The sequence below is a fragment of the Carlito syrichta genome, unplaced genomic scaffold (genome assembly GCF_000164805.1).
Source record: "Carlito syrichta isolate Samal-C Ts95f unplaced genomic scaffold, Tarsius_syrichta-2.0.1 Scaffold315939, whole genome shotgun sequence".
NCBI classification, from domain to species: Eukaryota; Metazoa; Chordata; class Mammalia; order Primates; family Tarsiidae; genus Carlito; species Carlito syrichta.
The window spans coordinates 22,010-47,479 of NW_007260035.1; the positions used below are offsets into that span (position 1 = coordinate 22,010).

Consider the following 25,470-nt stretch of genomic DNA (forward strand, 5'->3'; position numbering starts at 1 on the left):
ATAAATAATGTATGTATATTAATGTGTAGCAATTAATTAATTGAAAGCTTAGGAGTTAGTGATATAGATCAGGAAAAGTGTGGAGAGGAGAAAAGGGGCTTCAGGAAAGGCCTTGAGAAATACACGGGTGGAAAAGACATGGATGGGACAGGAAAAACAGGCATAGGATAATATAAATTACCATCAAAGTTGAAGAAAAGCTCAAAGAGTGTTGTAATACATTAAGGTAAGAGAATGTGTCAAGATGAAGAGGGATGATTAGTTGTGTCTAATGCTGCTGAAAAGTCAAACAAAAATTGAAAGGTGGGCATGGATGTCACTGGTGAGCTTAAAAGACAGAGATAAGACTAGAACGAGTTAAAGGGTAAGTATGAGATAAAGTAGATAACTATATTTTTATGAATGAGAGAAGGTAAGTATTTCTTTATTATGAAGACCGGAAGATGTTTGAGCACATTTGAACTGTTTAAATGCTGAAGGAACACAATTTTTTAAATTGTTAGGTTCAAGACAAGGAAAGGAAAAAAGAATAATAATGAAAGATACCTGACAAAGTTGGAAGACTTGAGATAGAGTGTACAGATTGTTTTTGTTCCCATATACTAAAGGGACATTTTCCCTTATTATAAAATACAAAAGTTCTTGGTGTAGTGGCTCATGTCTGTAATCCCAGCACTTTGGGAAGTGGAGGCGAGAGGATTGCCTGGGTCCTGGGGCTCAAGACCAGGCTGAGCAACTTGGCGAGACCTCGTTTCTACAATATATCAAAAAACTAGCTGGGCATCATAGCACGTGCCTGTAGTTCCAGTTAATTGTAAGACTGAGGTTTGGAAGGATTGCCTGAACCCAGCAGGTTGAGGCTGCTGCAGTGGTCGTGAGCATGCCACTACACTCCAGCCTGGGTGACAGAGTGAGACTCCAACTCGATAAATAAATAAATAAAGTGCAGAAAAAATATATATACCTATATACACACATACATATATGCATACATACATATGCATATACACATATATATACTGATGTGATGTCTCAGTCTTACATGATTTAGCATCTAATAGTTTCCAATGTTTCTGACGTAAAATGAAAGGTGATCTGTTGAGTGAGAGGGAATTGGAGTGGAATGGTGAAGGTGCTTTGAGAAGAGAAGAGAAAAAAAGTCAAAAGGAGAGTAAGCGGAACACAATCATGCTCCTGGATTACTGGGTAGTGTCAACAGTTGAGTTGAAGGTTGATGATTATGAAACTATGGAAACAGAAATATACCTAGTTAAGAAGTTTGTTTGTTTTCCATTACCTAGAGTACTTATTAGGTTGATTAATTCAGGAATTGTTTTGCAACACATATGCAATAGAAGGTTAGTGGAGCAAAGGCAAGCAAAATAATGGTAAGAGGGTGGAAATGATGAATATGAAATTTAACTTGGACAGAGAAGAATGCAAAGATACCTGGGCACGGAATGAATGGTAGTCAGAAGTCCATGTTCTAGAAGTCTCAAGGTTTTCGAAGAACAAACTGGTAATAACTGAATTCCAGATAGATACACAGTGGAATGTCTAAATTTGTGATTTACAAGGTTGATGAGTTTTGGACTACAGTATTTCAAATTTTGGGGTGATTGTGCTTCAAAAACAATACAATGGTTTCCTTTGAGGATACTATTTTGAGTAGGTAAGTCACAAGCATGATAAACTTGCTGGAATGAATGGCTAGACATGTGTCTACAAATAATCAAGAGGAATTACAAGGAGAACTGTGGAAGATAATAAGAAAATAGGAAAAGTGAGTAAAGGAATTGTCTGCCACTAAGAAGCTTTATTTAACTATTTATTTAAATAAGAGAGTGCTAAGAAAAGATGTCTGCAAGCAGCCTGGCCTACATCTTCATTAAATATTGCTCCTTTTAACAATACAAAGTTTCTTTTTCTCTATTTAATGCTTTTTAAGTTAAAATTTCCTTTTGTCTGATCTCCATTTTGCTAGGTTTGCTTCCTTTTACATTTAAATTTGTCCAAAATATACTTTTCTGTCCTTTTATTTCATCCTATCTGGGTCAATTTGTTTTCGATCTTTTGAATGTGAAAATATATAATTGGATCTTTAAACAAAACTTAATTGATATCTCTACTTTTTAATAGGGTAATTCAAACAATCTCTATTTGCAAGTGTAATGTTGGTGATACTGTTAACTTCTTTTATACTTTCAATTTTCTATTTTTTAAAAAAACATGGCTTAATATTGTGTCCTTGCTACACAGATGTCATTTATACATTATTTGCCTGTTGGCTGTATAGAGAATTTTGGTTATGTACATGGGATTCTAGAAAAAACTTTTTGTGTCTGATTTCCAGTTCTATCTTTTGTTGTTGTTGTGCGGCTTTACTTTTGTCTACTTCAGTTTCTGGATCTTTAAAACATGGATAATGATGTCACCTCATAGGATTGTTAAGAGAATTACAAAGATGATTTCATGGAAAGACGTGTAAATTTGTGTAGCATATTGAATGTTTTTTTAAAATTAGCTTTTGTTATAACGTTTGCTTATTTGCTTTTATCCTGGCTCAGGATTTAGAATATATAAGTTCAATTTTTTTCCACTAGAAGTCCTCTATGTATTTATAAAAAGCACACTTGAGCCAATTTTCTCTAATTCTTTTTTTTTTTTTTTTGAGTTGGAGTCTTACTGTTGCCCAGACTGGAGTGCAGTGGCCTCTCCCGGCCACTGCAGCCTCGACCTGCTGGGCTCCGGTGATCCATCCGCCTCAGCCTTCCGAGTATCCGGACTTACAGGCGTGCACTACCACGCCAAGCTGATTTTTTATTTATTGTAGAGATGAGGTCTCGCCAACTTGCCGAGGCAGGTCTCGAACCGTGGGCTCAGGTAATCCACTCACCTCAGCCTCCCAAAGGTGCGGGATTACAGGCTGAGCTTCTCTAATGCTTAAACAAGATTTCCTCATTAATTTTTAAGGGTGTACTGCAGACTGAGCTTCATACCTTTTCTCATATTATTCTCCATGGTGAAGCATCATAATCTCAGAGAACATTCTGGTCTGCAAGACCTAAGGTTTTTCTGTGTCATATCTGGAATATCAGAACAGTCATTAAAAATTGAGATATGGTTGGTGTGCTGGACAAATTACAGTTCCAACGATCTGTCTTTGCCTTCTTCTCTATATCTCCATGCTTCGAATTCTTGATATCTAACAGTGTGCTGAGGAAGTCACCTGGAGTGGGACAGTGACATAAAAGAGTAGTGGTTGTGCAATCAAATGATCTTGACTTTGTTAAAAGTGAAATCTTAGGTAAGATTATTTCTCAGAGTTTTGTGTTTCTGTTAAAATAAAGGGGGGGATATAAAAATACATATCTCAGAAAGTTGTTCTAAATAAGAAATACTTTATAAAAACCTCTTTGAAAAACAGTATGGTGATTTCTAAAAGAACTAGACATTGACTTTCCATGTGACCCAGCAACCATCCTACTGGGAAGATACCCGGAGGAACTCCAATCATTCTGCAAAAAAGATACCTGCACATGCATGTTTATTGCAGCACTATTCACAATAACAAAAATATGAAACCAACTGTGCTGCCCATTGAAACTGGATTGAATTTAAAAATCTGTGGTACATATACACCACCATGGACTATTACACAGCCATAAAGAAGGTCAAACATATGAACTTCGCAGCAACTTGGATGGATTTAGAGTCTATCATACTCAGTGATCTATCACAGAAACAAAGAACAGAGTACCACATGTTCTCACTCAGAAGCAGATCCTAATACCAATACTATAAGAAAGGAATTGGCAGTAGCTGGCTATTGCTGGGGTTGGGGAAGAGACACAACATCAATAAGGGTACATGATCTCAAATCAGGCAAAATGAGGACCCAAGCAAGGCCCAAACATTACCTGTATGATGACCACCTGAATAGCTAATACTGAAATGTACACCACATCTTTAAAACAAAATTAAAAAATTAAAAAACATTTTTTTAAAAGCAAAAAATAAAGAAATACTTTATAAAAACCCAGTGCATAGTAGGAGCCTATAATTGTTAATTATCTCATTTTCCCAATTGTGACCCACTTCTTTCCATTTTTTTTGTATTCCTGTATGTAGTTAGAAAACTTTTCTCTATACTCACATCTATACAACAGCAAATTACGCTGACCTAGGAAGATCTCAGGCACTACAATGGGAATGCAATTTTATGCAGTTTGAAGAAGATTCTAGAGTAATTGGGTGATTAATATTAGAAGTATTGAGTCTGGAGAATCTTTCTCAAAGTGATAAGCTTGTTTTTAATAGCAGTGAGAGGTTCTTTCTGGGAATATAGGAAAGAAGAGGACCAGCCTGAGGCAGGGGTGGACAAATAATTATTGTAAAATTATCTCTTGTTCATTGTATACAATTTGTTTTTAGGACACAGAAGCTATTCATCAGATCTCAATGGTCATGTTCAACTTGAGTAGCCACAGCACAGGTTCCTTCATCCTTTTGGGCATCCCTGGACTTGAACAGTACCACGTCTGGATAAGCATCCCCTTCGGCTTTATCTATCTCATAGCCATTGTGGGCAATAGCATCCTCCTCTACCTCACTGCAGTGGTACACAGCTTTCACGCACCCATGTTCTTTTTTCTTTCTTTGCTGGCCATTATTGACCTTATGTTGTCTACCACATGTGTCCCCCAAACTCTCAGCATCTTCTGGTTTGGTCCCCCCAAAATCAGTTTTCCTGGCTGTCTTACCCAATTATTTTTTCTGCACTACAGCTTTGTACTGGACTCGGCTATACTGCTGGCCATGGCATTTGACCACTATGTGACCATCTGGTCACCCTTGAGATACACGACTATTCTCACCCCCAAAGCCATTGTCAGAATTGCAGTGGGAATCTCTTTCCGAAGTTTCTGTGTTTTTGTCCCATGTGTTTTTCTTGTGAATCGTCTACCCTTCTGCAGGACATATATCATTCCTCATACATACTGTTAGCATATAAGTGTTGCCAGGCTGGCCTGTGCTGATATCTCCATCAACATCTGGTGTGGTTTTTGTGTTCCCGTCATGACAGTGATTATAGATGTGATCTCATTGCCATCTCCTACACCCTCAGCCCCTGTGCTGTCTTTTGCCTCCCTTCTCAACATGCCCGCCAAAAGGCCCTAGGCACCTTTGGTTCCCATGTCTGTGTCATCCTCATGTTCTACATACCAGCATTCATCTCCATTCTTGCCCATCACTTTGGTCATAATATCCCTCATACCTTTCACATAATGTTTGCCAACCTTTATGTAATCATCCCACCTGTAGTCAACCCCATTGTCTATGGAGTAAAGACCAAGCAGATCCGGAACAAAGTTCTTCTGCTTTTTTCCAAAGAATTCCAACGATAGACGCTTGAGGTCTAGGAGTCAGGGGGATGTTCCTAGTGTATGGTAGGTCAAAAACTGAACATGTAACTGGTGAATCCAGAGAAACGACAGACCAAGAAAAAATTCCTTATGAATCAGAACTAGGGTTTTGCTTTCTTTGTTATTGTTGGCAGAAGTCTACCCAGTCATTTCAGTGATAGTAAAGTAAATTCTGAGTTTAGGAAATTATATATATATATATAACTTCTGGAAATGAAACTTTTGCAATTCCTTATGATTGTCTTTAAGATTGTTCTAGAGGGATTATAAAACTTTTAATAAAAACAATAAAATGATTGGCAAATCTGATTTTTTAGATTTATATATCATAGTACTTTATTTATATGATGGGAGACCCCAAAACTTCAAAATTTATTTATAAAAAATGTGTATTTATTCTTACATGTTTAAACTTTAGCCACCCTTAAAGTACTCTCTGTCTGATGCAATACACCTATCAAGACAGTTTTTTCACTGCTCAAAAGAGTTTTTGAACTTTTTCATTTTGATCCCTTTTAGTACTTTTGGCATTTTTTGTTTTACCTTCTCCACATTGGCAAAGCATTTCTCTTTGAGGACTTTTTTCATTGGTGGGGGGAGACACTCAGCAAGTATCATAGTAAAGCAGAAAATCATTACTGTGACAATTCAGCAAGACTATGTATTTTTAGTTTGGTTGGTCCTATTTATTTCTAGACAACATCAAGTATAGGTCCTGGCATACACTAGGTACATAAACAATGCATGTCAAATAAATAAATGGCAAATAATCATGAAATTATTAATTTAAGAGTGCAGGCATTTACCTTAGGCAAAGGAAAAAGGTAATGGTAAAACTCAGAATTCCTTTTTCACTCAATATTGAGAAAACCAAATGAGATATGGGTGGGTGGAGCTTCCTATAAAAATTGAAAGGAGGAATCTTAAATTCCTGTGGCTAATAAGATGAAAAAGCATGTACAGACAAAGTGGGTCTGATACTTGACCAATTGGAAGCATTGGTTCCAAATCCTTTTTTCATGTTTTTATCTTAATAGAGAAGTGTAGTTCCAAGCCAAAACGGTATTTTTATATTGTTTATTATATCTTCACATCCAGTATGCCTAACTTGGTCATAGTGAGTCATCCATCCACTCATTCAGACAATGAATAACTATTTGTTGGTGTTTGTTAGGTACCAATAATAGTTGATATCTCATTTTTCTGTCTGATCTAATATGACCTCAAAGCCTATTGCTGCTTTCTAAACAATATGCTGGATTCACTAGTCAAGTGTGAGCACCTTCCTCTTTTACTACAGTAGTCCCAACATTCGTCACTTTCGTTTGACTTAAAATACCAGAATTTCACACAGTCTTTTACCTTTAGACTGCTTTTCCAACTCTGTGCTACTATCCTATTTACATGTTACTGGATTTATACTTCTACAATAACTTTCAACATATAGTTTTAATAGGAAAGGTATGTCATTTTGGACTTGAGAATCATGTTTTAATTTATATTTTATTTCTTACCATTCAACAACAGCTACATGCATTTAAAAAAAAAAATTGTTTGATGTATTTTGAATACCACAAATAAATACAGTCAGACATTGTTTAATAATGGGAACACAAGCCGGGCTTGGTGGCTCAGCCTGTAATCCCACACCTTTTGGAGGCTGAGGTGAGTGGATCGTCTGAGCCCACGGGTTCGAGACCTGCCTGGGCAGCAAGACCTCATCTCTACAATAAATCAAAAAATTAGTCGGGTGTGGTAGTGCACCTGTAATTCTGGCTACTTGGAAGGCTGAGGTGGAAGGATCACCGGAGCCCAGCAGATCGAGGCTGCAATGGCCCGGAGTGGCCACTGCACTCCAGTCTGGGCGACAGAGTGAGACTCCAACTCAAAAAAAAAAAATAATAATGGGAACACATTCTGAGAAATGCATCATTAAGTAATTTTGTTATTGTGCAAACATCATAGAATATACTTATACAAACCTAGATGGTCTATCCCACAACACACCTAGGCTATATGATAGTTTATCATTCCTAGGCTACAACCTGTACGGCAAGTTGCTGTAATGAATATTGTAGGCAGCTGTAACACAATGGTAAGTATTTGTGCATATCAATATAGAAAAGGTATTATAAAAATAAAGTATCATAATCTTATGGAACCATCATTGTACTCTTATATGTAGTCTGGAAATACTGTTATGTAGCACACAACTGTACTATGAGATATAAAAGGAAAAGTAAAGGCAAAAAAATCCCAGAGATAAGGGTTTTTTAAAAATTAAGACAAGAAATAGGCTGGAAATGCACTTTCCACCTGCTATGAATTACTATTCTCTCTTTTTTTTTTTTTTTTTTGAGTTGGAGTCTCACTCTGTTGACCAGACTGGAGTGCAGTGGCCGCTTCCGGTCACCGCAGCCTCGACCTGCTGGGCTCCGGCGATCCTTCCTCCTCAGCCTTCCGAGTAGCCGGAATTACAGGCATGCACTACCACGCCCGGCTGATTTTTTGATTTATTGTACAGATGAGGTCTTGCTGACTATTCTCTTATAATATAACTCAACTCTGGCTTTTTAGCAGTCCATGTGAGAGATAGGCAGGATAATTACATAATTCTCAGTGCCTATAAATGAGAAGTCAGTTAATTGCTCAGAGAAGCAAAACTACTTCTGACATGAAAAATAGAAAAATAACTTCAAAAGTTCTTAGATAAAAGACTCTAAGTGTTGTAATTAATCACATTCTTACAGCACACAACTTTCCAGTCCTTTATCCTTTATTGAGAAGTGGAGCACCCTCAATTTCTATTCAGCAAAAGTCAAACATTTTGTAAGGAGCCAATACAATGATAATCTTTTTAGTTTGAATTCAGATATTCTAGAACATCGGAATGCTGTTAGATTCCAGGCAGTCTATTCATTGATTCACTCAACACTATTTAGCAAATATTTGACAAACATTTTAGATGTCTGAAATATTGGCAGGTACTCTGTGTACCATGTTGAAAAAAAACAGAGAGTTTCTTATCCTGGTGGAGTTTGTAGTTTTGTGAAAGGGAAGCAGAACTCAATCATATAAATACCCGTATAACTTCAGACTATGTTAGAGTTTATGACAGACAGAAATTAAAGACAGGGTTTTCAGGCTATCAGAGAAAACCAACTTTAAGTTAGGATGCAGAAAAAACCTCCCTGTAATAAATTATATTTTCCTTTAGAAAGATGAAAATCATGAGAAGTGAATCAAGTAGGAGAGGAGGAGGATATGACCCAGGCAGAGGGATTACTACATATAAACACACAGAGCTGAAAAAAGGCTGGGTCCATCAAAGTAACTGGAAACAGTGATGGGGTGGGTTCAGCAGGAAACAATAACAAAAGATAAGATGAGAGAATATGAAAAAATCCAGTACATTCTAAGGAGCTTGTTAATTATTCTAAAAATAATAAAAAGCAATGGAGATTGTAAGCAAAGTGGCAACAAAATCCAAATTGTATTTGTTGTTGTCGTTGTGCTGTTTTTGAGTTGGAGTCTCACTCTTGTCACCCAGGTTGGAGTGCAGTGGCACACTCACGGCCACCGCAGACTCAACCTGTTAAGGCTAGACAATCCTTCTGCCTCAGCCTTCCGAGTAACTGGAACCACAGGCATGTGCCATCACACCCGGCTAGTTTTTGTGATTTATTGTAGAGATGAAGTCTCACCAAGTTGCCCAGGCTGGTTTCGGAACCCTGGGCTCAGGCAATCCTCTCACCTGGGCCTCCCAAAATGCTAGGGTTACAGGATGAGCCACCGCTCCTGATCCAAATTGTATTTTAAAACATTACTGATAAATCTGTTGGTTTTGTTTCGTAGTTGGTGATAAAGTTCTTGATAGTTACTGGGATGGGGTGAGAGTTTACTGAGTTCACAGCACTCTACATTGCTTATTAGCATACATTTTAATCATTAATAGGATGTGCAACCACTTTTGGTGAAAGACATATTGAACCTCTTCAGTTGCTTAAGGGAAAGGCAAAATGAACTCCAATTAGAAATGAGCTGATAGAATACCTTCCTGTAGGGCTAAGGAGGCCCTGTAAGTTTGATTCTATGTTGTAAAAAATAGTGAATTGGGGATTGAAGTAATTAGATCAGCGCCAAAATTCACATGTAAAAAATATTACAACAGATATAAGGAAATGTCTATCTTTATCAATTACATAATCATTAAAAAAATAGCAACATGGTTTCAAGTTATACAAGTTCTTATATACATGGTAGTAATTAAACTGTGGGAACTTCTATTTTTAAATATTTGATTTTTACTTCTTTATGACAGCCAGATAGCAGGACCAGCTGTTGTCTGCACCTAGGTCATGCCAATAGGACCATAACTTTTGTGTATAAAATAATAGTTGGTTTGTTGTTTTAGTTGAAGTTAGGGTAAAGGGTGGCAAGCATAGTCAATTTTTTTAATGTGTGAGTTATAAATAAAAAGATCAGGGCACCAGAGTATTTTTTTATTTTAGTTCACTGGAAATTATTAGCTGATTATTAGCAAGCTATTTCTATTAGCACAGGATCTTATGACAGCATTAAGGTCTAAGTTCTAGATAAACTTTTTTAAAATATAATTCTGTTTTTATTTTTATTTTTTTATTTTATTATTATTTTTTTTGAGTTGGAATCTCACTCTGTCACCCAGACTGGAGTGCAGTGGCCGCTCCTGGCCACTGCAGCCTCGACCTGCTGGGCTCCGACGATCCTTCCACCTCAGCCTTCCGAGTAGCCGGAATTACAGGCGTGCACTACCATGTCCAGCTAAGTTTTTGATTTTATTGTAGAGATGAGGTCTCACCTGCCGAGGCGGGTCTTGAACCCGTGGGCTCAGGCAATCCACTTACCTCAGCCTCCCTAAGGTGTGAGATTACAGGCTGAGCCAATGAGCCTGGTAGTTCTAGATAGTCTTATGTTTAGGTAAGTTGTTGCATAAAACTCATGCAAGCTACCTAGAACCAACTCCTTTCTATACAATCAACAGTCAAAAGTGATTTTTTTCATAAGGAGATTAAGAGAACATCAAAGGTAAGAGCTGGAAGTCTAGGCCAGAAATTATGGTTCATGCCTATAATCCCAGCACTTTGTGAAACCAACGCAGGAAGATGGCTTGAGCCCAGAAGTTCAAGACCAGCCTCTGGTCAACAAAGTGAGACCTCGTCTATACAAAAAATAGAAAATTAGCTGGGCAGAGGTGCGAGGATCACTTAAGTCTAGAAATTTAAGGCTATGATGAGCCAGGATTGTGCCACTGTACTCTAGCCTGGGGGACAGAGTAAAACTCTGTCATACACACACACACACAAAATAAAATAAAATAAAATTTTTAAAATGTCTTCACGTCACAAGCCTACTAATTCCTTCTATAAAAATAGTGGCCTGGGAAAACTCAACGTGTAGCAGAAAAACAAAACACTAACATGCAGTCTACTGGCATTGTCAATAAATAATTAGTCTTGCAATATGGGGTACAAAAATATAGCCATTTAAAACAGAATTGTTTGTATTCTCTGTCCAACCAGAAGAAAAAATGTCTATGGGTGAAATAAAAACAAACAATTTAGCAATTTTGAAATCCAACATAGAGGGCTGTTGTTGAATGTCTTTGTAGACATAACATAGAGAAACTGGATTTGCCAAACTCAGGAAAATTGACTTGGCTGTCAGAATTGTGGCGTCAAAGCCCCATAAATAAAAACTGAGATCTGGGCCTACAGAAAATCCTGACAGTACCAATAGGCAGATCTACGTTTTTTCCAAAGAAATATATTTTGTTTATTTATATTGTTTTTGCTAGTAAAAATTATAATGAAATTTCAGTTTGATTTCAGTCCTCAATAATGAAAATGTGGCAATCATATGAAGATACAGATAAAGATAAAAAAAGGTGGAGAAAATAGTAAGTGCTAAGACTGCAATAAGAACAAAATTTAAGCTAAGAAAAGACAAAATCAGATGCACGTTTTAGAAAGATGTCTGTCTGCATTACGGAAAATACATGGAAGTATCCAAAAATGGAAATAAGATGCTCTTTTAAGGAGCTACTAGAGTAATTTAGGCAAGAGATGATGGTAGCTGGACAATGGAAACAGAAAGAATAAATTAAGGAGACATTTAAAAGGGAACAGCAATATAATTTGGATTAAAAAAAACCCTACACAAATACTGAGGTGACATTTGCTGACCTTAAATTCCTAAAACAGTGTGAGTTATTTGTTCAGAAAAAAAAAAAATCCCCAAAGAGGGGAAAATTTGTGGGATAGTGGTTGTGGTTTGGGACTTTAAAGCTAACATGGGCTATTTAGTCAAAGATGTTTCCAATGTGTAGCCATTTGACGCCCTCCAGGAACAGTCTCAGGTAGTCTTTCTAAGGAAATAGCATCCTGAACTTGTTCCACATCTGCCCCAAAAGAGAAAGTTCTAACCAAGTTTTTTGCTTTCCAGTTTTTCTGCTCATATTCACACATGTACTGGTTCTTCAGTGGGGGAAGAAAAGGCATACCAATACACTGCAGAGTTTATTAATACAGATTCTGAAGCCTCTACTCTAGAAGATTGTATTAAAATTATTTGAACTGGGTCATCTGATCTTCAGTTTAGCAGATGCCCTGGGTTATTCATCTACGTGATGAGTTTGTCACTATGTTAAGCATTTTCACAAACACTGCCCTCCTTAATTTGTCAAGTCTTATATAATCTTAAGAGGCAGGTACTAATATGATAACCTTTTTATGGAGGTTGAATAACTTGTTGACGGTTCTTTATCTAGTAAATGAAGGCATGAGCTTGATAACTAGATGGTATGACAGACACACACATGACTTTCTACCCAGATACACACCAGCTCACAGTCATATGCAAAGAAAGCACTCCAAGAAGTGTTAATTCAAAGATATGGACAGAATTAATGGAAACTTCTTCACCCTCTTCCCTTGAGGGTGAGAAGAGAAAGTATCATGTCCCTAAGGCCCTATTTACTTTATTCCCACAATGAACAGTGAGCACAGAAAATAAATGGGCAGGGAATCAACATCTTTATCAGTCCTTCTTTTCTGTTCCACTCATTTTTTCTGTTGGTGAGTCTGCTTCCTTGCAGATTTTCTGTGTGTCTGTCAGCACACACTTCTTTCTCCTTGTCCTGATCCCCAAGATTCAGTGAGTATTGGCTGTTTGAAGGAGTGTTGCCTGTTGGGACAAGATTTGAAAAGAGAGAGAATATGTGAAAAGTCAGGGCTCTATTTCCTAGAGGCCATGAACTGGGCTCTGTAATGTTCTTCCTATAAATTGAGATAATGGATTCCAGTACTTGTGCATAGGCCCCATTGAATGAGCACCAAAAAGATCATCATAGATTGACAATTATACAGCTGGGTTAACTATGGCTACTTATTGTACTGTTCAGACAATTTCTGTGTCATATGACAGGAATCCATAGCCCTAACCTAAAGAGTAGGATTAATTGGCTGGTTATGTGTGTATGCCTAGGGGTGCTCTTATTAGTTTTTATGCATCTGTTTCTGTTTTCTTCTTCACTGTGTGTTATGACTGCTAATCATAATACTAATGATATAAAATGCAACATAATAAAAAGAAGTAAAATGTTGCATGCTTACTATGTTCCAGGCACTGCATTAAAGTGTATTTTGAGGTGTGTCTTCTTTTGTTCAAATAATCACTGTAAAAATTAGAGATAAAATTTTTAAAAACTGAGGAACTCAAGGATCACGTAGTTCAAATAGCTTTCCCAAATTCACAGTTAGTAAATTGCAAAACCAGAAATAAGTTAAATTGTGGAACATAACTTTCTGGGGCTCCAGAGCACACACTCTGTGCCAATGTTTTATTAAGATACTGTGAACAACTATGTGTATGTGTACGCCTCTACTATAATACCATTATCATATCAAATTACTTTGCATCATTTAATAACTAGTTTATATTTACATGTCCCTAATAATTCACTGAATTCTATACCTGGTGTGTTTAAACAGAATCCAATCAAGAACCGCATTACTTTTGGTTATTCATTTTCTTAAATTATTTTTAATCTTGTAATAAATGTTCCACATATGATACCCCATCTTCTTTTTAAAAATGTCATTGAATTATTGAAAGAAGAAAAAACTATGTTGTAATTGTCCCACTTTGTGCATTTGTCTGATTGTAGAATGACAAGTCTTAGAGTTAATTTTTTACATGAGCACCCATGTGTGTTTGTGAATACTTTTGATGACTGCATAAACATCTGTTGTATTTGAGTATATAGAAAGATAAAAAACTGGAGAAGACATTTGCCCACATATGTATGAATAAAGGATGGCCTCAGACAAGCTGGGCAAGCTGTGATTCAAAATCTATGATTTTAGGATATGGATGTCATATGTTGTGCAGGTATGTAAGAATCTTAGAAGAGAGGTTTTCAACATTGAGACTGAACAACTTCATCAGGTCTCTAATGTTAGGGAAATTATATGCTCCCATTGGATAAGAGAACCAAGATAATGATAACTAAGCTAGAAAACATGAATCCTCAGCAGATGGGGGTCTGGACTATGTTCTCAGAACCTAGAATGTATAAATTGTGGAAACACTGTGGAGGAGTTTGAGTTGCTATAAGAAAGGTGCTTTTACTTGTAGATGGAGAAGGATGAGAAAGAAAGAAAGAAAGAAAGAAAGAAAGAAAGAAAGAAAGAAAGAAAGAAAGAAAGAAAGCATCCTACATTTCTTGTCAAAAGCAGAAGAGTGGAGAAACTAAGGCTTGATCTTTGGGATGAAAGATAGTGAGCTGGACCTAAGAATAAGAGTAAAAGTGAAGATAGGGATAAGGTTGAACATAATTCTTTTTTTTTTTTTTTTTTTTTTAGGTTAAGAAAGTAAGGCATATGGCCATCAAAAACCTTGTCTTAGTGCTGATCCTGGAAGTCCTTGGCCTTAATGCATGGTTGGTTACCTGTGGAGTATAAATAACTTTTTATGTAAATTCAATGGTGTAAAGGAGATGAGCATTTGGGGGAAAGGGAGAAGATATTGAACTTACTCTTTAAAAGATAAATTTTCAGAGGCGAGGTTTTAGGAATTTACAAAGTATATGGCAATGACAAAATTCAACTATGAATTATTTTGTTTATGTTTTCCTTGTACATGTGTATATGTTTGCCTGTGTGTATATGAAAGAGAGAATGAGAGAAGGCTTATAATTATGTGAGATTATGTGTGGACAAATATATGGTGACAAAATAAATGACAGAATATAAGTATAGATCAGGATATGCTTGAGAATGTAAGTATTAAGGTTCTGTGTATGTTGAAGAATGTGTCATCGGTAATTTTGTCTATCTAGCAAAATGTATGTTTATGAATAAATAATCCTGTTTTGGACAGAAATCTTGACTGATAGTGTCACTAAGTCCAAAGAATTAGGATATTATACACTTGTATAGCATATAGAGAACGGGAAAACTATTATTATTGTTATTATTATTTTTGAGGAGAAAGGGCCCATGAACCTCAGCTATTGGAGACTTCAAATTCAAATTTATGTTTTACATGTTATCCAGCATAGCAGAAACTCAGCTAACGTTTGCTAAACTGAATTAAGTTTTTGAATGGCAATGAAGGGGTGTTGACTTTACAAATCTAAGAGTCATAATAATCAGATAGCTTTGAAAGAAATAAATGTAGTCTTTGGGCTGAAATCAATATTCCATAACGCCATAACAAGTAGATCTTAACCAATGATGTTCACAAAGTCATAAGCTATAATGCACTAACCCATGAAAAAGTATACCTTATACATTGTTAATTTTTATGGAAGGACCATGTATAAAGAAGCATGTAGCTAGTATAGAAGGCTTCCTAAAGAAGTTGTGTAAATAGGAGATGTCTAGAAGAAACAAGAGATTATCTATAGGCTGACTAGCAATACATCTAGATATGTCTGGGACATTCTTGGTTTATGCACGTTGCTATCACTATTATTAATTTCAACTTTTGTTCATTTCAAAGGAGTCTTGCTTGAAGACCAGTCTATCTTTAGGAGTCTATTATGATGATTGGTTGGAAGTGAGAGTGACTCAAGTTTCTCTTTTTTTCTCAGGACTTGGGACTTGTGACATCTTGGTCTGCCATGACCATTTTCAACCTGAGCAGTTACAACCCAGGACCCTTCATTCTGGTGGGAATTCCAGGCCTAGAACAATTCCATGTGTGGATTGGGATTCCCTTCTGCATCATCTACATTGTAGCTGTTATGGGAAACTGCATCCTTTTATACCTCATCATGGTGGAGCGTAGTCTTCACAAACCCATGTTCTTCTTTCTCTCCATGCTAGCCATGACTGACCTTATCATATCCACAGCTGCTGTGCCTAAAACACTCAGTATCTTTTGGCTGGTGGCTCGGAAAATCACATTCCCAGGGTGCCTTACACAAATGTTCTTCCTCCACTATAGTTTTGTTTTGGATTCAGCCATTCTGATGGCCATGGCATTTGATCGCTATGTGGCCATCTGTTCTCCCTTGAAATACACAACTATCTTGACTCCCAAGACCATCATCAGGATTGTATGGGCATCTCTTTTCGGAGCTTCTGCATCATCTTTCCAGTTGTATTCTTGCTGATACGACTGCCTTTCTGCAGGACACACATCATACCCGACACATTCTGTGAGCATATAGGTGTTGCCCGACTTGCCTGTGCCGATATCTCCATCAATATTTGGTATGGTTTTTGTGTTCCCATCATGACCATCATCTCAGATGTGATTCTCATTGCCACTTCCTATACTCTCATCCTCTGTACTGTCTTTCACCTCCCCTCTCAAGATGCCCGCCAGAAGGCTCTTGGCACCTGTGGTTCCCATGTCTGTGTCATTCTTATGTTTTATACACCTGCCTTTTTCTCCATCCTTGTCCATCGCTTTGGACACAATGTTTCCCGGACATTCCACATCATGTTTGCCAACCTAAGCATTGTTATTCCACCTGCACTCAACCCCATTGTCTACGGAGTGAAGACCAAGCAGATCAGAGAAAAGGTCATACTTTTGTTTTCTACCAAGGGTACAGAATGATGTTTCACTGAACAATGGAAAAGCCAGGATACATTTATAGTGTACAGAAAAGTAGTAAGAATGGAAAAGTAAATAATATTTAAAGCAAAAACTTCCTGAAGTTGTTTTGTTTGCCTGAAAAGTGGCAAAAATGTGATGAAAGAAATGGTCCTATTAAAAAAAAATCCTTGGTGAACTCTTTGACTGTGAAATAGGAGGTTGCACAGGATATGATGTCAGGAAGAAGAAGGTGAAAACAGAAAGTTGAGTTACTCTAAATGGAAAAAGCAAAACTTTGGAAACAAGGGTTTGCAACTATGATGAATGAGAACTATATTAAGTAAAATAGAGACACTGCAGACAGGAGACTAAAAGTAAAAATTTGAGAGAAATTTCTTAAACGTTGAAAAATGGTTATTTAGATCATTTATAATATTTTATTGTAATTATTTTATTTTATTGTAACCATTTTATAATTCACTGTAATTCCTTTTAAATGTTTCATCCTCACACACAGATAAAATTTTTTTAAAAAGTTAAAAGTCCTCAGCTCAATATCATACAAATAACAAATTATATCAACAGGGCTATAATGGGAATGAGATAATTAGAATAGTAATCAATGCCAGGATTGCTTGCTTTGGTGCTGGGAGAGAAGAGTAGCTTCCAGACTCAAAGATACATTGAACTGCAGAGGTAGTACAGTGAGAACATAAACAGAGATCTAGGAAGAGACCTGGACTTTCCACAGTACACAGATAATACCTCAAGCCAGTCCATTTAGAAACACTAAAAGAAAAATTCAGCCACACAGGTTGGAGGACTTGTAGAGAGCTCTAGTCTCTAAATTGTGATTCCTTGATTACAACAAAGAATCAATTACAAGACACATTTCAACAGTGAGAAGGTAGAATGAGGAAGGGAACAGACACTGCAATAAAGAAACACATCCATGGTACTACGCATCCACGTTTCATAAGCATTAGAACTAAGGAAATACTATATGTTGTGATCAAAGAGAGAGCATATAAGCATAATTATAGCCCATTATGAAATGTGGAGCTGATTTATACCAGTGGTACTCAACCCTATCCTCAAGAGCTGGTTTCTGAGAGGCGGTCTTAAGGTGTACCTCAAGACTTGAGTGAAGAAGTCCCTTGTCTTCTTTCTCTACAACTATAGCAGATCTGACATTATCTGGTTTTGTTTGTGCATCCGGTACCTATAGTAAGATTCTACCTGAAAAATAGAGTTATTCCAATAAATCTTGTGAAAATTATCCATTCATATGGAAAATATTTATTGAGTACCTTCTATATTTCAGATATTGTTCTAATCATTTAAGATTATGCAGGCTGACATTACAGAGAAGGCGCTACCTTGCTTCTATGGTGCTTATATTCTAGGAGAGGGACAAATAAGGAAGAAAACAAAGAAATTAATTCATCATTTTAAAAATTGCCACAGAGTAGATTAAAAAGTAAGGCTGGCAAAAACAAGGCCAGTGTGACTGCGACCAAGTGAGCCAAAAAAGGAGATAGGAGAAGAGGGAAGGAGGAGGCCAGGGACAGATCCTGTGGGACTCAAGTTATCCAAATCTCATCTTCAGAAGAAGAAACCGAAGTATACAGAATGGAAGTAACTTTTCCAAGGTATGCAACAAGGAAGTTATAAATGTGGAACTAAAATTCAATCTGTTGACTCCCAGTTCAGTGATATTTCCATTAAACACAGCCTCATGCTTATAAAAATATACTCCAAAGGAAGGAAAAAAAATAGGAATGTCAGAACCTATATTTAGTGTTGTTATGAACTCTAGTTATCTTTTAAAATTGAAATAAATTTACTTTTTAGTTATTTCTAATTTTTGAATGAAGAAGTAATGCTTAAATATTGTTATGGAATACAATGTCATGTTATTATACATGTGTACATTGTGAAATTATTAAATAAGGCTAATTAACATATTCATCACTTCACACATCATTTTGTTGTGATAAGTATTAAGTTAAGAAAATGGGCAGGCCGGGCTCGGTGGCTCAGCCTTTAATCCCAGCCCTTTGGGAGGCCGAGGTGAGTGGATTGCCTGAGTCCGTGGGTTTGAGACCAGCCCGGGCAACTTGGCGAAACCTCATCTCTACAATAAATAAAAATTAGCCAGGCATGGTAGTGAGTGCCTGTAGTTCTGGCTACTTGGAAGGCTGAGGTTGAAGGATCGCCAGAACCCAGTAGTTCGATGCTGGGGTGGCCATGAGTGTGCCATTGCACTCCAGCCTCGGCCATGGAGTGAGGTTTCATCTCAAAAAAAGAAAAAAAAGGAAAAAGGAAAAGACACGGACAAATAAAAATAAGACGAGAGGCAGGCAGCTCAACAGTAACACAGATTTATTTCAAAGAAAGACCCGCAGAGTGGGGCGCCAGATGAGATTGGAGCTGGAGTCCCGCTTACAGCCTAGAGGCAATTATAGTGGGTAGGTGGGTGGGTGGGGGTGTGCCTTTAGCTATTTTGGATGGGGAATTTTTTGCCTTTAGCTTGTTTCTAGTGTAGTTATGGAAGAAGCTTTAAGGTTAAACCAGCTGCTGCTCAGCAGGATGTGCTCTCGGGGTCTGGGCCCAATTGATCATTTCTTGTCCAAGGTTGCGCTAGCAAAATGTCAGGGACTGTCTAAGATGGCATCCTTAAGGCTAACTTTCCTGCCTTTTTGTATGTGTATATGTATAAACGGGAAAAGGAGGGTACCTAGGGAAGAGGGGCGTCAGGAAGAGGACCGTTGTGGGCCATCTGGCTGCTTCCTGCTGAGGTGGGGCGTTGTCCTTGGGGTTTAAGTTGTGTTGCGCCATCCTCGGGGTTGAGGCTGAACAGTTGCTGATACTGAAGTTTGTGAAATCTGGATCCCGCGAAGCAGGAGGGTGTTGTTGGCATGTTTTTCTGCACTAGCTCAAACAAAGGCATTTAGTCGTTAGGAGACATAACCAGAAATAAAGTTAAAAAGGGAATGTTCAAAGTTGAGCAAGAGAAGGAAGAATAAAGATCTGAGAAATGGACTAAACAGGACATCCAGTTAGAGAGGGACAACCTGGATCACCATGAGTTGGTGGCTTGTCGTTTGAGCTTTGTCTCTTGAGTTTGAAATCTGTGCGATGCCAGACTCACTGACATAAAAACAGCATTCTTCTTGAATCTGTACACAGATTCCCCCTTTTTCAGCTGTTTGTTAGGAGGTCAAACACTCTCTTATTGTGGAGCATTACCCCTGCTAATGAATTTAGTTGTCTTTGGAGACTGATTATGAATGTATATATATTCTCTAAAGTGTCATAGAGGACTACGGATATTTGTTGAAAATACATGGTTGCGGTAGCTATGCCTGCCACCCCTGTGCCCAAGGTAGTTGAAATACTTAATCCTGCTAGTGAGACTAGGAGTTGATTTGCCCTTTTGGATTTAATTGGAGAGGAAGAGATTGGAGCTGATAAAGGGATTTGAATATCTTGATTATCAGGTAGAATGCTGATGTCTAGGGATTGGTGTATTAAAACACATATCCAGTCCAGTTAGCAGGTAGGCAGAGATAGGAAGAAGTGCAGCATAGGAAAAAAAGTCTTGGAGTGGGAAGACAAAACCTATAGGTGATAGAGTTTAATTATAGGCTTCTATCTGTTTTGTCTACCCAAATGGAATATTTACTTGCAAGTGTAGCTCTGGTGAGGGCCTGGAAGCACATGTTAGTGGGAGAGACTATGAACTCAGATTGTTTAAGGATAAGAAGAAATTGGAGATATTAATGTGAAGCACTGAATTGTGAGAGGTTTAGAAATGTGCAGGCTGATGTGTCTGTAGGTTTTCTATATGGCATTCCCTATGCAACTGTACCTGGTAGGCGATGTTGACAGAGGGACGACACGGAAAAGATCTGAGAATTTTTCATGGCAATGGATGGAGGGCCAGAGAATCCCAGAGAGTATGTCCGGGCTTTGAGGTTTCGTGATTGGTGGTCTTGTGCAGGATGGAGAATGAGTGTATTTTGGCAAAGATGAGGGAGAAGAGTTCTTTAAAAGGACTTGTGAGAAGGATTAGGGAATAAGTGCTGGAGATAAAGAGGTGCTAGGTGGTTAGTAGTATTTAAGAGGTCCCAGATTGGAGGTTTAGGGTGTTTTGGTAGAAAATGGGTTAAGAAAATCTGCAGTTTTTGAATGTGTTTCTAAAATAAAGGCATGAACCCAATTGGGTGAATCCGGCTTTGGAAGTTTGGGAATCGGTCTTTAGGCGATTAAGATCACTAAAAGGTACCAAAAGAGGATCTGCTTGATGTAAATTCATCCTCGTTTGGGCCCAAGTGGCTAGGTTGTCTGGGCTTGGGTTGACATACATAGCCATCAGTTGGAGTTAAATGAAAGCTGTGTGCTATTTAGATTTGGTGAGTGAGACTAATGCAAGAAGCCCAACATTAGAGAACAATGTAACTGAGAAGAAGATATATAAGGTGGCTAGGTTTAGAATAAGAGACCAATGGAGGAGGGGATTGAGTTTCATGGTGTAGTAAGGAGGTCATGAAACAAAATACATGTTAAGAAGGAATACCAAGTGATAAGGTCAGGGGAAAAATCACACAGATCTCCTTGTAGCCAAAGATTGGCAATTGCTGAGAGTAGTTTTTCTACTGAGGTAAGGGGACCATCAAGGGGATAAAAGGCAAGACCATGGTGGAGGATATATAAGAAATTATTGAAGGTGGGGTTCATTAGCTTAGGGCAGCAAGAAAGTCCACAGGGTGTTGCAGTTTTCTGACAGAAATATCTTATAATACAGGCTAAGATGAATATTATAGCAGCAACTATTGGCAGTATTATTAAAAGAACACCCGTATGTATGAAGTCATTAAGGGCCCTTCCCGGCGTTTGACTTAGGAGATTCAGGAAGTTCAGGAACGTTTGTCAGCCGAAGAGAGGTAGGTCCTGTGGGAAATGAAGCATATTTAGGAAGCTTTGACATGGTTGGAGGCATGTGAAATGTAGAATCGGGGGCCTTTTTAAATTTTGAATTATGTATCCAGTGTGTAAAGTTGATAACTTTGGCTGCTGTGGGTGTGGTAAGTGTAACTTGGTAGGGTCCTGTCCATTTAGGGCTTAGTATAGTGTTGGAGTCTGCCACATATTCATTCCCCTAATTGTAGGCTTGGGGAGGAAATAGGAGTGCCTAGATGTGGTTTGGGAAGGTTGGCATCTGCATATTTTCAAAGTTAATGTCTGGTGATGTGTAGGGTGGGCCAGATGTTTTTAATGAGAGAGGGTCCCAGTGAGGGAAGATTATGTAGGACATAGGGTTGACCATACTTGATTTCAAATGAGCTTAGATTGACAAGCTTTCAAGGGAGGATTCGGAGTTCTGTTAGGGCTAGGGGCAGAAGTGTGGTCCAGGGCCTTTTAATTGTTGAGTTAATTTTGTTAGGTGTTGTTTTCAAAGTGTGTTGACCACTCTACTTACTGGAGAATTGTGGCCAGTAGAGAATGTGGAGAGTGCATTTGATTCCTAGGCCTTTTGTTATTGGTTGGGTTAGGGCCATGACAAATGAGGGCCCATTATTGGACTGAATGGAGGTAGAAGTCCAAATCATGGGATAATGTGTATTAGGAGATCCCTGGCAACATCTTGAGATTTTTAGGAGGTAGTAGGAAAGGCTTGTATCCACCCTATGAATATGTCTACAATTGTTAGGATGTACTGAATTTTGTTTGACAGGGGGCATGTGGGTGAAGTCGATTTCCCAGTCTTGGCCTGGAAGATGTCCCCTTGCCTGGTGGGTAGGAAAAGAGGGAGGTTTGACAGTCCCCTGAAGGTATGTTTGACTGTCTGTGAGACAGACTCATGTTAAATGAGCAAGATGGAAGACGGAGATGGAGTGAAGTGAATGTGAGTTTGTAACAGTTTCAGCAAGGGACGATGTCCAATGTGAAAAAGGGTATGTTTTTGTGTGGTGTGAGAATATCTTTTTCTTGAGATTGAGGACGAACCAGCCTAATTTGTAGGAAGAACCTTCTTTCCTTGTTTAGAGCTTTGACAAAGGTAAGGTCTAAGTTTTGTCGAGGGTGTAGGAGGGCAATAAGGTGGGGAATATAGGTAGTAGGGATAGAGGTAGCAGCAGCTTTTGCTACCAAATCAGCAAGAGAATTTCCTTGTGAGATTGGGTCTGTGGCCTTACAGTGGTCTTTGCAATGCATAATTGCTACAGCTTGGGGTAACTTGGCAGCCTGTAATAATTTGTGAATGAGTTTTCCATTGATGATGGTGATTCCTTTGGTGGTAAGGAATCCTGTTTCTTGCCATACGGTGTTATGAGAGTGGAGGATATGGTAGGCATATTTTGGAGCCCATGTAGATGTTAACTGTTTTGTTTTTGGCTAAAGTGAGTGCTTGTGTGAGGGCTATTAATTCTGCTTGTTGGGACGTTGTATGTGAGGGAAGAGCATTGGCTTCTAGAGGCTTGCTTTCAGCAATGATAGCATAGCCAACTTTGGGGCTGGAGTTTTTGTAGGAACTTCTGTCTATTAACCACTTTGGTACAGAGTTGATAGGAGTTTCAGAAATGTGCTGGAAGGATTGGACAATCATGTCTAGGATTTCAAGACATGAGTGTTGGAGTTCCTGGCTTGATGTGGGATTGGGGAGAAGGTGTCAGAGTTAAGGGTCCCGCATTTTTGAAAAGAAATTAATGAGGTGTTAATAAAGACTGCATGTAGTTGTTGTAGGTAAGAGAGTGGGAGAGATTAAAAAGAACAGTGACTTAAAAGATCATGTATGTTGTGTGAAGAGGAGATGGTTATGTGTTGGTAGAGTGTTAGTTTTAGTGCCTCTGTGGTAAGTACAGTGGTGGTGCTCAGGACTTGGAGGCATAACAGCTAGCCTTTGTTGACAGAGTCGAGTTGTTTTGAGAGATATGCCACGGCTTGTGGAGTGTTGCCATAGGACTGACACAAAAGTCCAAGGGCAACATTGTGTTTTGTGTAGACATTTATAAGATGAAAGATCTGGTGGGGTTTGGCAATCCTAGGGCTGGGGCTTTTAGGAGGGCCTCTTTTAGTTTGTGAAAATGTGAGTCAATGGGATGTGAGGGGTTAAGCATTTGAGGGTAGGGCCTTGTGAAGCCAGATAAAGAGACTTAGCTAACAGGTCAAAATTGGGTATCCGTTATCGGAGATATCCTGCAAGACCGAAGAAGGAAAGGAAGACCCGTTTCATGACGTGTATAACAATGTCCTGGGTGAGTTGTTTTCTTTGTGTGGAGATGGCTTGGGTTGTAGGAGTTATAGTCAGTCCAAGAGAGGCTATTTTTATTTTGATAATTTGGGCTTTGGTGGGAGAGACTAGATATCCATGTTTCCCAAGGAAGTTGAGTAATTGAGAGGTATGTTGAATGCAAAGGTCATATGAAGGACTGCATAGTAGAAGATCATCTACATATTGAAGAAGGGTACTGGGAGTTAAGTTTAGGTTAGACAGGCCTTGAGAAATGGCTTATCTAAAGAGATGAGGACTGTCCCTGAAACTTTGTGGCAAGACCGTCTAGGTTAGTTGGGTAGGGTCTTGTGTATCGGGATCTATCCAGGTAAAGACAAAGAGGTTTGATAGGCTGTGTTAAGGAAATTAGTGAAGAAGGCATCTTTTAAGTCTAGGACAGAGAAATGTGTGGTGTTAGGCAGGGTGTGAGAGAGCAGAGTGTAGGGGTTTGGAATGATGGGATGAATGGGGATGATGGCTTGATTGATAATACACAGGTCTTGAACAAATTAATAGGAGTTGTCTGGCTCTTTAACAGTTGGTATGGGGGAGTTGTGAGGAGAGTTTGTTGGCTTTAGGATATTTGCCTGGAGCAATCTAGAGATAATGGATTTGAATGCCTTTAAGCCAGATGGACTTAAAGAGTACTGGAGTTGGTTAAGGTAAGGTGAGGGATTTTGTAGATTGACCATGATGGTGGTATGATGGTATGCAACACTAGCTGTGGAAATATCCCAAACTACAGGATTTACAAAGTGAATGAGAGTGGAAAGGAAGGATATGGAGAGGAGGTGGTATTTGGGTGGCAGAGTAAAATGAAGGGGGTGGAACTGCAAAGGGAGTTGTGAGAAGTTAACTGTGTAGAAGCTTGAAACTTTGTTAGGATATCACTTCCTATTATAGGTGTGGGGCACTGTGGAATGACTAAAAAGAAATGAGTGAAGGGTATGTCGAATAGAGTGCAGAGCTGGGGTTCAAATTATTCTAGGAGTGAAAGACATTCGTCTACTCTGACAATAGAAATGTATTCTGGAAAGACTGAATATGAAACCCCCATACACAATAAGAATGAAATAGGCTTACCAGACACTGACAACATTCCTCTGGGTTCTGCGATGGAGCTGATGGTGAAGGCAGTGGGGGCAGTGAGCCCTGGGCCTCGTCAGTCTTCAGCAGCCAAGCCAAGGAGTTCAGCCAGTCTTGGCTATGGATGAGAAAACTTGGGAGTGTCATAATTGACAGAATGGGCGGCAGAGTCTCACTGATCACAGTCAGTCTTCCAGTGCCCTTTATATCCACAAATAGGACATGGTTTGGGAGACGGCATAGGATTTGGACATGCTCTTCTCCCATGCCCTGGCTGGTCACACTTGAAGTATGGTCCTGGTGGCTGATGGGGTGTTTGTTGAGGGTTGGGTGGTATTTTAGAACCATCGGAACCCTGCTGGAGGGCTGATGCCAGTAGTTGGTATTTGTCCTGATCTCACTTTAGTTTTTGAGGCTTTTGCTCCTTCTCTTTGTTGTTAAAGACCTTAAAGATTTTTGTTTGTTTGTTTGTTTTGTTTTTTTAAGATCCTGATGTGAAGTGTGGGGGCCATCTTCTAATTTTTGAAGTTTTTTTTTTTTAACATATGTCTGGGGCTGATTGAGAGATGAGGTGATGGTACAAGTAAATTT

At 38.5% G+C, this 25,470-nt stretch overlaps 1 protein-coding gene and 1 pseudogene across 1 annotated transcript; both read left to right on the top strand.

The window, feature by feature from the left end:
• The first annotated feature begins 4,461 nt into the window (after positions 1-4,461).
• On the top strand, positions 4,462-5,408 carry LOC103276139 (annotated as a pseudogene).
• Positions 5,409-15,591: 10,183 nt separating this feature from the next.
• LOC103276132 (olfactory receptor 52H1-like) lies at positions 15,592-16,538 on the top strand. The gene is given in 2 exon segments (XM_008073537.2): positions 15,592-16,027; positions 16,030-16,538. Coding segments are annotated over 2 exon segments (945 nt in total).
• Positions 16,539-25,470: the final 8,932 nt, after the last annotated feature.